The 14242-nt window shown below is 45.6% G+C and overlaps 1 protein-coding gene across 3 annotated transcripts in view; it reads right to left on the minus strand.

The window, feature by feature from the left end:
• Positions 1 to 14242, minus strand: part of SLC16A9 (solute carrier family 16 member 9) — a 59375-nt gene that overhangs the window by 37326 nt on the left and 7807 nt on the right. For all 3 annotated transcript variants that reach the window (XM_040437331.1, XM_040437330.1, XM_040437329.1), the window contains one exon: positions 7724 to 7941. In XM_040437331.1, the coding sequence (XP_040293265.1) occupies positions 7724 to 7919 (196 nt within the window). In that variant the 5' untranslated portion in view covers positions 7920 to 7941. The remainder of the gene's footprint in view (positions 1 to 7723; positions 7942 to 14242) is intronic.

A 14242-nucleotide genomic window follows, 5' to 3' on the forward strand; every position in this document is an offset into this window, starting at 1 on the left:
CGACTTAAAAAGATTAAAATAGACAAATCGCCAGGACCGGATGGCATACACCCCCGTATCCTAAGGGAATTAAGTAATGTCATAGCCAGACCCTTATTTCTGATATTTGCGGACTCTATACTGACAGGGAATGTCCCACAGGATTGGCGCATGGCAAATGTGGTGCCAATATTCAAAAAGGGTCCAAAAACAGAGCCTGGAAACTATAGGCTGGTAAGTTTAACATCTGTTGTGGGTAAACTGTTTGAAGGTTTTCTGAGAGATGCTATCTTAGAGCATCTCAATGGAAAAAGGCAAATAACGCCATATCAGCATGGCTTCGTGAGGGATCGGTCATGCCAAAATAATTTAATCAGTTTCTATGAAGAGGTAAGTTCTAGACTTGACAGCAGCAAATCAATGGATGTCGTATATCTGGACTTCTCCAAAGCATTTGACACTGTACCACATAAAAGGTTAGTATATAAAATGAGAATGCTCGGACTGGGAGAAAACGTCTGTATGTGGGTAAGTAACTGGCTCAATGATAGAAAACAGAGGGTGGTTATTAACGGTACACACTCAGATTGGGTCACTGTCACTAGTGGGGTACCTGAGGGGTCAGTATTGGGCCCTATTCTCTTCAATATATTTATTAATAATCTTTTAGAAGGCTTGCATAGTAAAATATCAATTTTTGCAGATGACACTAAACTGTGTAAAGTAATTAAAGGGCTTCTGTCACCCCACTAAAGTCTTTTTTTTTTTGGGCTACTTATAATCCCTATACGGCGATATATCAATATATAATGCTATTACTCATTTTGGTTCAGTAGTTAATTAAAAAAACAGACTTTTATAATATGCAAATTACATGTCTACCAGCAAGTAGAGCGGCTACTTGCTGGTAGCAGCCGCATCCTCCTTTCATAAAGACGCCCCCTCCTCTTGTTGATTGACAGGGCCAGTGAACTCGCTCGTCCTCTGGCTGGCCCTGTCTGCATTCAAAATCTGGCGCCTGTGCCGTACCTGTCTTCAGTCGGCGCAGGCGCACTGAGAGGAGGACGCTCGCTCGGCCGCTCCTTCCTCAGTGTGCCTGCGCCGGGTGTAGATGTGGCGTCATTGGCGCAGGCGCATTGAGGATGGAGCGGCCGAGCGAGCGTCCTCCTCTCAGTGCGCCTGCGCCGACTGAAGACAGGTACGGCACAGGCGCCAGATTTTGAATGCAGACAGGGCCAGCCAGAGGACGAGCGAGTTCGCTGGCCCTGTCAATCAACATGAGGAGGGGGCGTCTTTATGAAAGGAGGATGCGGCTGCTACCAGCAAGTAGCCGCTGTACTTGCTGGTAGACAGGTAATTTGCATATTATAAAAGTCTGTTTTTTTAATTAACTACTGAACCAAAATGAGTAATAGCATTATATATTGATATATCGCAGTATAGGGATTATAAGTAGCCCAAAAAAATATATATGACTTTAGTGGGGTGACATAAGCCCTTTAACACTGAAGAGGACAGTATACTACTACATAGGGATCTGGATAGAATGGAGGCTTGGGCAGATAAGTGGCAGATGAGGTTTAACACTGACAAATGTAAGGTTATGCACATGGGAAGGAATAATGCAATTCACCCGTACATACTAAATGGTAAAACAGTCGGTAACACTGACATGAAAAATGATCTAGGAATTTTAATAAACAGCAAACTAAGCTGCAAAAACCAGTGTCAGGCAGCTGCTGCCAAGGCCAATAAGATAATGGGTTGCATCAAAAGGGGCATAGATGCCCGTGATAAGAACATAGTCCTACCCCTTTACAAATCGCTAGTCAGACCACACATGGAGTACTGTGTACAGTTCTGGGCTCCTGTAAACAAGGCAGACATAGCAGAGCTGGAGAGGGTCCAGAGGAGGGCAACTAAAGTAATAACTGCAATGGGGCAACTACAGTACCCTGAAAGATTATCAACATTAGGGTTATTCACTTTAGAAAAAAGACGACTGAGGGGAGATCTAATTACTATGTGTAAATATATCAGGGGTCAGTACAGAGATCTATCCCATCATCTATTTATCCCCAGGACTGTGACTGTGACGAGGGGACATACTCTGCGTCTGGAGGAAAGAAGGTTTGTACACAAACATAGAAGAGGATTCTTTACGGTAAGAGCAGTGAGACTATGGAACTCTCTGCCTGAGGAGGTGGTGATGGTGAGTACAATAAAGGAATTCAAGAGGGGCCTGGATGTATTTCTGGAGTGTAATAATATTACAGGCTATAGCTACTAGAGAGGGGTCGTTGATCCAGGGAGTTAGTCTGATTGCCTGATTGGAGTCGGGAAGGAATTTTTTATTCCCCTAAAGTGGGGAAAATTGGCTTCTACCTCACTTTTTTTTTTTTTTGCCTTCCTCTGGATCAATTTGCAGGATAACAGGCCGAACTGGATGGACAAATGTCTTTTTTCGGCCTTATGTACTATGTTACCATGTTACTATGTTATTATGAGAACAGAATGCATTTTGGAGCATTCCGTTCTATTCAGTAACATTTTGTCCCTATTGACAATGAATGGGGACAAAATGGAAGCGTTTTTTTCCGGTATTGAGACCCTATGACGGCTCTCAATACCGGAAAATAGAAACGCTAGTGTGAAAGTAGCCTTAGTTGGTTACAAAGTAGGTCTTTCTTTAACCATTAGATTAGCTAAAAACAAACTTTGAATCCATTTTAATTCCTCAGATAACTCATATTAATCTTGGCAAGAATTTCTATGGAATAAACATGAGTTGAGGAGCTTAACGGGTGCTCCGAGCTATAACTGCAAGTACTTTGCTGACAAGTATTCTAGCCATAGGAGTGCACTTTCTAAACTGAGGTGTTGTCAACAACAGACTTATGGTATCCCTGGGACTGGGAGTTTTTTATTTTATTTTTTAAAACAAGAACCTGTCCTTTTTATTTTATCTTAAACTATGCAAAAAACTAGGATTGGTGTCTACACTTTGTAATCTGATATGTAAATAACTTTGGGTTGTCTGTTTGCTCTATACATTTATTTTCACCTACGGTACCTCCAAAAACTGAAAATGACTTTTAGCTAATGGAGATTCCTGTCATTGAGTATCATGGTGTTGGGTTACATGGATCACATAAGTGCTAATGCGAAATCCACATAGCAGGATAATGTTGAAATCCTATGCCTGATCCTTCTAACAGCTACCAATGGGATAGATGACACATTTGATATTCTGGTTGATTTCGCAGAAATTTGCAGGTTTCTCTACGTGTAGGTCATTTAATTGGCAGATTTCTTTCTCTATGCAGGTTAGAAGCCCTGCTTGGTCAATACTGACCATAGAGTAGGTGAGATGTCTAAACTGAGCTGAATATCTTCTTTACAAATAACTAGCCTGGCTGAATGTTATATACATATGTTCTCCCATTTTTGTGATGACTCTAAAAGTAACAGTAAAGACCTATGCTCCATGTAATCTGACATTTTACCTGCTAATGATGTAACCTCAGGAGAAATCAATGTATGGCCAACATCTTTTTTATTTATTTTACCCTTTACATCTGTTGGAAATGTCTTGATGACCAGTATCTGTGGGACTTGAGTCCCTTTAAGTCTCTTCAACTTAAAAGTCAAGAGAAATCTGTATTTCTTAAACCATTGTGACACAGTGAGGGTGTGTGTCTGGCAAGGCAGGTATTTTCCTCCCAGCATGTGTGGTTGAGCTGGTTTTCAGCCAGGTGAGGTAAAATACCAGACCGGAGTTTAAGTGCCAGTACGGGTTTTTGGCAGCACTGTCTCTGTTTTTGGGATCTGAGGCTTCGTGCCGTGCTGGAGGGCTGAGAGCCGCACGCTGGGGAAACAGGCCCCCTAAAGCCTGCTGTGGAGGCAGAGCTGCCAGCAAGGTGACTTGTGTTATATGAGCTTTCCATTGAGTGTGAATTAACACCAAGACTGCAAAGTTACGTGCTGTTTTGTGCAATTGCCTCAAGTGTGAATAAACACTGACGTTTTGAGTTAAGAACTTGTATTTTGCCTCTGTACTGCGCCCGCTTACCCTATCTACCAGAGCAAAACCCCACAATTGGTGGAGAATGCGGGCAAGAGCAGTAACGCCGATATTTTTGGTTTCTGCATTTTACAGGCATGGTTGTATGTCGTACATTAAACCAGCTGTATTACAACCAGTGCCCCACGACAAAATGGAGGCTGTTGTGAAAGCCCTCATGTAGGCTAATCTGCAGCAACAAGAGACAAACCTGCAGCAACGCGAGGCTAATAAGCAGCAGCAGGAGACTAACCAGTTTCTGCTACAACACGTGATGGCTTTGCAGACAGCAGGAGCAACCCCAAGGGTCCATGATGCCCGGAAAGCAGTCCGTGCCGCGATTCCTAAGATGACCCCCGCAGATGACATCGAAACCTACCTGGCGATGTACGAGAAAGTGGCCATCATGAAAAAGCTACCCCGTGACCAGTGGGCTGAGGTCGTCGCTCCAGTCCTGGCATCCGATTCCCAGCGGCTGTATTTCGACTTGCCGGATAATCAAGCGGCCAACTACCAAAAAGTAAAGGGTGAGATTTTGGCAGGACTGGGGGTGAAAGTGTTGGTCCGGGCCCAGTGGGTACATCAGTGGGGGTTTAAGCTGGCTGAGCCTGCGAGGACCCAGTATTATGACTTACTCCACCTCTTGCAAAAGTGGCTACAGCCTGATGTGCTGAGTCCCACGGCTATGCTGGATAGACTATTGGCTGATATGTTCTGGAGGGCTCTGCCACCCCCTCTGTAGCACTGGATCAGCCAGATACCTCCTGGCAACGCCCTAGTAATGGTGGACCTGGTGGAGCGCTACGAGGCTACTAAGACTGTTACAGGGGGGTTCTTTTGGGAGGGGGGCAGAGTCAGTGTTTCCCCATTTTGTGGTTCATCAGGATATGTTATATCAGGTAAACCAACTATGGGGTGAGCCTATTGAACAGTTGGTGGTCCATAAGGCTTATCGCAAGCTTGTGTTAGATCTAGCCCACCAAAACTTAGGATCATATTCTATAGCGGTTTTACTGGCCCAGCATATTCAAAGAAGTGGAAAGTCTTGTCCGACCTGGCAGATAACTAGCCCCCAGCCACATTTCCGTAGTTCCCTAGTACCTCTCCTGATTATCGAAGTACCGTACCGTTTGACCGAATAGCTATGGACCTCATAGGCCCAGTACCGAAGACAGCCAGAGGGCATCAACACATCTTAGTCATTCTAGACTACGCCACTCGGTACCTGGAGGCGGTGCCACTGTGACATACCTTGGCCAAACTCATAGCTAAGGAGTTAATGGAGATGTTTTCCCGAGTAGGACTACCTAAAGAGGTTCTGACCGACCAAGGGACCCCTTTTATGTCCAAGGTGATGAGGGAACTCTGTAAGTTGCTGCACATAAAACAACTACGGACGGTAAACGGACGGTAAACGAACTGTCTGATAGAACGGTTTAACCAAACATTAAAAAATACGTTGAAAAAGGTAGTGTCTAAAGATGGGAAGGACTGGGACCTCCTTCTGCCCTATCTCATGTTCGTAGTGCGAGAGGTACCCCAGGCCTCTACTGGGTTCTCGCCCCTCGAACTGCTATATGGTAGACACCCTTGCAGTCTCTTGGTCGTGGCCAAAGAAGCGTGGGAACAACAACCCACTCCACATAAAAGTGTCATTGATTACGTTACCCAGATGCAATATCGGATAGAGACAGTGTTGCCTCTTGTTAGGGAGCATATGGATGCACCTCATCAAGCCCAGAATCGGGTCTATAATCGGCAGGCTCGGGTCCGGATATTTAACCCGGGTGATCTGGTTTTGGTTCTGGTGCCGACCGTGGACAGTAAGTTCCTGGCTAGGTGGCAGGGGCCCTATGAGGTACTCGATAAAATTAGAGATGTAAACTACAAGGTACACCAGCCAGGGCAGCGAAAGCCGGAGCAGGTTTACCATGTGAATTTACTCAAACCGTGGAAAGATAGGGAAACCTGTGAGTGGGGTAGTCCTATAGTATTGATACCCAAGCCGGACGGGACGTTGCAGTTTTGTAACGACTTTCGAAAACTTAATGAGGTTTCCAAATTCGATGCGCATCCCATTCCCCGGGTGGATGAGCTCATCGAGAGGTTAGGACAAGCCGGGATTTTTCTGTTTTGGACCGCACGAAAGGGTACTGGCAGGTGCCCTTAACGGAGGCTGCCAAAGAGAAAACTGCCTTCATCACGCCTGAGGGGCTATATCAATATAAGTTCTTACTCTTTGGTCTGTATGGCGGCCCCGCCACTTTTCAGTGACTAATGGACATTGTGCTTCGTCCACATCGTCGGTACGCTTCAGCTTACCTGGACGATATTGTCATCCACAGTACCAACTGGGAAAGTCACCTACCCAAAGTGCAGGCTGTAGTGGACTCCCTTCGCAAAGCTGGCCTAACCGCTAATCCAAAAAAAATGTGCGATAGGGTTAGAAGAAACTAAGTACCTGGAGTATGTCATTGGGCGTGGGGTCAACAAACCCCAAGTGAACAAAATCGAGGAGATATGGAATTGGCCCCAACCTGTCACAACTAGGCAAATAAAGTCATTTCTGGGAATGGAGGGCTATTACATGAGGTTTGTTCCCCACTTTTCTACTCTAGACGCACCCTTGACAGGGCTCTTGAAGGAACGAAAATCAGTAATGGTTCGCTGGGATGATCGGGCGGAAGAGGCTTTTGCCGCTTTAAAGTCAGCCCTGTGTGGATCACTGGTTTTGGTGACGCCCGACTTCAAGAGGGAGTTCGTGGTACAAACGGGTTACCTCCGAAGTAGGCCTTGGTGCTGTACGGCCTCGGTGCTCAGTAAGTCAGCAGGGAGGAGCATCCCGTTGTCTTCCTCAGCCGTAAGCTCACCCCAGCAAAGACGAGGTATAGTATAGTGTCTCTCCGCTACTATTTGTTGGGGAGAAAATTCCGCTTGATGACCGACCACTCCCCTTTCAAGTAGATGAGCCAGGCCAAAGACAGGAAGGCCCGGGTCACCAGATGGTTTTTGTCTCTGCAGAACTTTAAGTTCTCGATAGAACACAGAGCAGGCCAGATGCAGGGAAACGCGGATGCCCTGTCCCGGGTGCATTGTCTGGCGTGTGTCCACCCCCTCAGGGTTGAACAAAGGGGGAGGTATGTAACACAGTGAGGGGTTGTGTCTGGCAAGGTAGGTATTTTCCTCCCAGCATGTGCGGCTGGACTGATTTCCAGCCAGGTGAGGTCAAATACCGGACTGGAGTTTAAGTGCCAGTCTGGGTTTTTGGCAGCACCTGGCTCTCCTTAAATAGGCAGCTGGGCTCAGCAGAGATGTCTGTTTTTGCCGTTCTGGATGGCTGAGAGCTTCACACTGGGGAAACAGGCCCCCTAAAGCCTGCTGTGGACTACTGGAGGCAGAACTGCCAGCAAGGTGACTTGTGTTATATAAACTTTCCATTGTGTGTGAATTAACACCAAGACTGCAAAGTTACGTGCTGTTTTGTGCAATTTCCTCAAGTGTGAATAAACACTGACGTTTTGAGTTAAGAACTTATATTTTGCCTCTGTACTGCGCCCGCATACCCTATCTACCAGAGCGAAACCCCACACCATATAGAACTGGAAATAGGAACATGAAGTATGAACGCACAAGCCTCAAGAGAGAAATAAATAAATGTGATGATGGGCAATGTCTACTTACTTGCAAGTAATCCTACTCCAGCTGCCAGCGAGCCAACCCATGCAGTCTTTCCTTTTCCTTCATCAAAAACATCTAGCCATTCAACGAATAGGACTCCAACAGCAAGTGGAGAACCGTAGCACAAGAACTGAATAAAGAAGGAGGCCAAGACAATAACCCAGCCCCATCCTCCATCTGGTGGCTTCTGGTACTTCATTTCTTAGCAACTACTGTAAGTTCTGTGAAAAAATAAATAACCATACAATGTAATAAATATGATGTGGAGTTATCATAGATCATGCAGTGATGGTTTCTTCTCAATTTGGTGATCCTTAATCTCCATATGATTTGTAAAATTGTCAAGGTGTTATCCTTGCTGCCTTTAGACAAACACAAAGGCTTTTGGAAAGGTCAAAGCATTTCCAAGTTGAAAAGGTTGGTACCTAGTTAAAGGGGTTGTCCCATGAGTAAAGTAAAAATTTTAAATCAGACATCATATAGAACCTAGAGCCAGCCCTGTACCTCAAATGGATCCAGAGATCTCCTCATTCCTTGCTTTAATTGCTCTGCTAGATTTATTTCAAGCTGGCAGCTCAGGGGGCGTGTGCACTTTCTCAGGGTCCTTTCTGCTGCAGCCAACTCTCACCCTCTATATGATATATTTCTGAATACTGGGTACTTTCTACTATTGCCCTGCAAGATTGCTAAGACTATTATCCTGACTGCTTTTCAATTTAACCAGTCAAGTTAGTTGATATACATTTGAAACAACAAAGTTTAGAGATGCTAAAGGATTGAGTAGATCTCGATGGAACAAAACCTTTTGTTATGGGCTGTTCGGGGGCAGGTGAACATATTTACACTATATTGCTGCTAAAACTAATACTTTATTAATTCAAAGAAAAAGGGGAAAGGGAACTACCTATATTAAAATTCTAGGACACCATCTAACCAGTATTGAGTCGATGAGATAGACCATATGAAACCGCATGTCCGGTACATGTGACTGTGGATGGGGTCACTAGAAATGTCGCAACTAGTGCTGTACTAAAGGCTGAATCATAAGGCCATGGGGCCGTACTAGATCCAATCCACCAGAAGTATGCACTGTGGCGCGGTCAAGGTGCTCTGAACCATTTCCAGCTGGTATTGCCCTAGGCTAAAATTAATATGATTAGACTAATCCATTGATAAACATCTACCTGCAGAAACCGACCTCACTAAAACCATCCGTTCAGGGTGAATCAGATGTCTGAGTATCGGTCCTGCAGGCACGAATCAAGGGACACTAGGCTAGGCTGGATGGAACAGAGGGGCCTGATTGCATCTGCTCATCAGCTGCAGAGGGCTGAGAACCGCAGACCTCAACTGCAATGTGAGGGCAATACAGGCACCATGGACACTAGTTTATCCCCACAACACACTCGACGCGTTTCGCCATATTCGGCTCGTCAGGAGCATAAATCTGTGGGTATTGGGACAAACGATCAAAAGCTGCTAAGCCTCCGTGACAGAGGCTGCAGCTGTCAGTACGAGGTGGCCGAACGCGGCCGCTCAAATGCACGATATATAAGGAGAGTCCTCCTCCCCTATGCTGAGTCACGCCTTCAGGACGGCCAATGAAAAGGTAGGAGGCGCGGCACCGCCGCATCATCCATCCCGCCTCCATTGTTCCGCCCCCTCTGTGAGACGAGCCCAGATGAATGTCACAACATTCATACACTAAAGACAAAGTTGATACATGCGGCGACTTAATAATCCGGCGGCATGGTATAGCATCAGTCGGGACGATTGCAGAGCGGTCTCAGGTCCATTGTGTAAAAGACATCACTCAGTTGTGGTCAGAATATCACTGCAGGATCGTGGAAGAGACCCTGCAGTATTTCTCATACCAGGCGATATCACAACAATCAGGCGAATATATAGTAGTAGTGAGCCCTCCATAAATAACATAGGGTGGGGTGTCTAGTATGATGTGATATACACAAACCATAATTAGTAAATACACTCCCATACCCCTTCTGTCTTATGGCCCCAACAAGAGCCCTGGGAATCACACTTCTGATGACCTGCTGACGATAGATGTCTAGTGGTCAGTATTTATGAGACACAGGGATCACGGAGAGTATAACATCACTCCTAATATTCCACCTGTTGCACTCCCTATAAAGGAATTTAGAGAAAACACGCAAAGGAGTTATACTCATTCAATCCATGAGGTTGGAGTGCATACAGGCGGTAGATCCACTGTGTCTCTTTTTGTAATAGACGCCTGTCAAAGTCGCCTCCTCTTGGCGATCTTCTAACCACCTCCACAGCCTGAAATTTAATGACATCCGCATCACCACCATGTACAGTTGATATGTGTCTGGCAATCGGGGTGTCAGCCCCTTTGCGGATGTCATTTAGATGTTCTGCTACCCTTCTACGGAATTCCCTTGTGGTTTTACCCACATATTGTTTTCCACAAACACAAGTGGCCAAGTATACCAAACCTCTGGTTTTGCAATTCACAAATGATCTGATGGTGAATCTCCGCTCAGTGACGCTACAAACAAATGTAGCGCCCAACTGAATCGCAGGGCAAGCCACACACCCTCCACAACGGAAGGTCCCTTTGAGGTTGGTGCTCAGCCAAGTGGATGTTGTAGGGGCCTGAAAGAAGCTGTGGACCAAGCGATCTCTCAAATTACGTCCACGTCTATATGTGATCAGAGGTGTGTCGCTTATCATATGTCCAATGTCTGGGTCTGATTTTAAGATACCCCAATAGGTCGTCAACAACTCTCTCACTGTGTTGTGTGCTTCATCATACGTGGCTATGATGCGCAACTGCTCCGTTCCCAATGATCCTGGTTTAGGGGTAAGTAGGGCATCCCGATTTTGGGCCAACGAATGGTGGTAGGCCTTAGCTAGTACATGTTGCGGGTACCCCCTACTCCTAAACCTGGTCTGTAGATCATTGGATGCCGTTCTAAAGTCCGACATACTGGAGCAATTGAGCCTTACCCGAAGGTATTGCCCTTTGGGGTGGCAACTGTCCCACCTAAGGAGGCTGTTGGTCGCCGTCTCTTTGCGGAACAGTCGTGTGCCAATGTTACCCATCTTGTCCCTGAAGATGGTCAAATCCAGAAAGGTGATTTGAGATTCCTGGATCTCCGATGTGAAGAATAGTCCCATAGTATTTATATTCAGGTCTGAGACGAACCGATTAAAATCCTCTACACTCCCCGACCATAAAATCAGCACATCGTCGATGAAGCGTAACCACAAATTAATGTGGTCAGCCCATCTCTGATTATCAGCGAACACAACTTCCCGTTCCCACCAGCCCAGGTAGAGATTGGCGAAGGTTGGGGCACAAGGGCTCCCCATCGCCACTCCCCTGAACTGGTGGTACATACGGTGATCGAAAGTAAAACAGTTGTGTTCAAGGATGAACTTCATTAGTTCAAGGACAAACTCGTTATGCTGCCAGCAATGGATGCCACGTTGATTGAGAAATGAGGCCACAACTCCACATCCCCTGTCATGGGGTATGGAGCTATATAAGGCCTCAACATCCAAGCTGGCCAGCATAACGTTCTCACCAAGATAGATTCCCTCCAGTTTCTTGATCACATCCATGGAATTACGTACATACGAGGATAGGGCCACCGCAAAGGGTCGTAGAATCCTATCCACGTATGTACTGATTGGATGTGTCAAGCTCCCAGTCCCTGAAACAATGGGACGTCCCTTTAATGGGGAAAGTCCCTTGTGCACCTTGGGTAACCCATAGAAGCAAGGGATCTGGGGATGTTTGGGGAACAAAAAGTCAAACTCAGACCGACTAATAAGGTCATGATCTTGTGCTGTATCCAAAAGATCCTTCAATTGCCTCCTGAATGTCTCAGTTGGATTCATTTCCAGCACACGGTAACAAGAATCATCACTGAGAATGTTAAGACACATAGTTTTGTACTGTTCACAATTCATTCCGACAATATTCCCTCCCTTGTCCGATGGTTTAATGACAAGGGAGTTGTCACGTTCCAGTGAGATTAATGCATCAATTTCCCTTTTATGGAGATTCGACTCAATCCCTCTGGATGTGTCAAGCATTCTCAATTGATCAGTCATGACCTTAAGAAAAATATCAGGCGGTGTACCATCACTCAGGGGTGGGTTTTTTGTGGAGGGCAGTTTCAGATCCGTGAATGGACCCTCACCGACATCCCTCTCCCCTTCTTCCATAAGGGATACCAGTAGTTGGATATCGGGCAGGTCATGGATGTCAATACCCAATTCATTGCATTGTTGTTGATTATGTGTCGCAAAGAATTTTTTCCATTTTAGTCTCCTTACGAATAGGGTCAAATCCTTAACCCATTCGAAGGAGCTAAAGGAACACGTGGGAACAAATGATAGGCCCTTACTAAGCAGTTCCAATTCTACCTCCGTAAGGGACCTATCCGATAAGTTGATAATTTGTCACTTATCCCTAGACCTGTCTTTCACTGGAGAGTCCCCAGTCTGATAACCAGTAGCCCCCATCCTGTGATGGTGTGCTATTGGTTTTTTCGATTTCTCAGACTGTAGGGTCTCGCGGTTTGATTCCCTAAAAAACCCCCCCGTGATCCGGGGTTCCTACCTCTACCTCCTCTCCCTCTAGGTCCCTTGTTGGAGGGCTGAAAGATGGGGTATTGACTATTTTGGTAGGAAGTACCCTCCAATTCAGTTTCACCCTCTGAGGATGAGGGTTCTGTCTCAACCTCGAGGGTTCTCGCGGTTTTGGTCGCAAACTCAAGGATGCGACCTTCTTTAAAATCCGCTTTGTCCCTCAAGAATTGGGAATGTTTGCGCTCTTTGAGCTGGGCTGTAAATCGTTCAACCGTCTGTTGCAGAAAGCCCTCCTTACGTGTAAATTCAGAGTTGCTGGAGAATTTACTCACTTCAGCAATTTGCTCCTGCAACAATGTGGTATTCTTAATGTGCAGGGCCTTTTCCTCCTCCAGCAACAATGCCATAAGCCTAAGGGAGCTCTCAACAGCCTCTTTTTCCCATTTCTTGCGGAATACTGAGGACTGAATTCTGTTGGATGGGAGGAAGGGGATACGCATACCCCTGGGAACTATTTGGTGTTGGATATATGTTTCAAGGGTTTGAATTTCCCACCACCCTCTGACTTGATCCTTATAAATTTTGGTGAGCAGTTTGAACGAACCAGTGATACTGAGAGTGCGGTTGGTCGGGGGTAATTCTGCTTCTGAAAAAAACGCTTTGGCTTCTTCATCCCATTTTTCACTGCAAATACCCGCTGCCAGAAAGCCTGCCATCACTCTGAAACGGTATATATAATAGAAAATTTCACTGGTAGAACTGGTATAGGGTATACGTTCCACCTATTAAATTATATCACTGTCGTTTGGAACGCTATATTGCTGCTAAAACTAATACTTTATTAATTCAAAGAAAAAGGGGAAAGGGAACTACCTATATTAAAATTCTAGGACACCATCTAACCAGTATTGAGCCACCTCATACTGACAGCTGCAGCCTCTGTCACGGAGGCTTAGCAGCTTTTGATCGTTTGTCCCAATACCCACAGATTTATGCTCCTGACGAGCCGAATATGGCGAAACGCGTCGAGTGTGTTGTGGGGATAAACTAGTGTCCATGGTGCCTGTATTGCGCTCACATTGCAGTTGAGGTCTGCGGTTCTCAGCCCTCTGCAGCTGATGAGCAGATGCAATCAGGCCCCTCTGTTCCATCCAGCCTAGCCTAGTGTCCCTTGATTCGTGCCTGCAGGACCGATACTCAGACATCTGATTCACCCTGAACGGATGGTTTTAGTGAGGTCGGTTTCTGCAGGTAGATGTTTATCAATGGATTAGTCTAACCATATTAATTTTAGCCTAGGGCAATACCAGCTGGAAATGGTTCAGAGCACCTTGACCGCGCCACAGTGCATACTTCTGGTGGATTGGATCTAGTACGGCCCCATGGCCTTATGATTCAGCCTTTAGTACAGCACTAGTTGCGGCATTTCTAGTGACCCCATCCACAGTCACATGTACCGCACATGCGGTTTCATATGGTCTATCTCATCGACTCAATACTGGTTAGATGGTGTCCTAGAATTTTAATATAGGTAGTTCCCTTTCCCCTTTTTCTTTGAATTAATAAAGTATTAGTTTTAGCAGCAATATAGCGTTCCAAACGACAGTGATATAATTTAATAGGTGGAACGTATACCCTATACCAGTTTATACCAGTGAAATGAACATATTTACAGCCTGAATACTGTAGGCTGATACCTACTTAATTCTGAAAGCCTTGTGTGTGGTTCCCCATTCCAACAAAGCACTGCACTACGAATTTGTAATAGGAATTAGCATGACTGACCCTCAGGGATTCATCCCTGCTTCACTATCCATGGCCAACACCACAATTAATTGTCAGCAGAGCTCTGAATGGATCCATTGCATCTAGAATCCTGGATTTTTTTTTTATCACTGTTAAAAAGACAGTAGCATATTTATTAAAGGTGTGAAAATT

Source organism: Bufo bufo, chromosome 6 (genome assembly GCF_905171765.1).
Source record: "Bufo bufo chromosome 6, aBufBuf1.1, whole genome shotgun sequence".
Classification (NCBI taxonomy): Eukaryota; Metazoa; Chordata; class Amphibia; order Anura; family Bufonidae; genus Bufo; species Bufo bufo.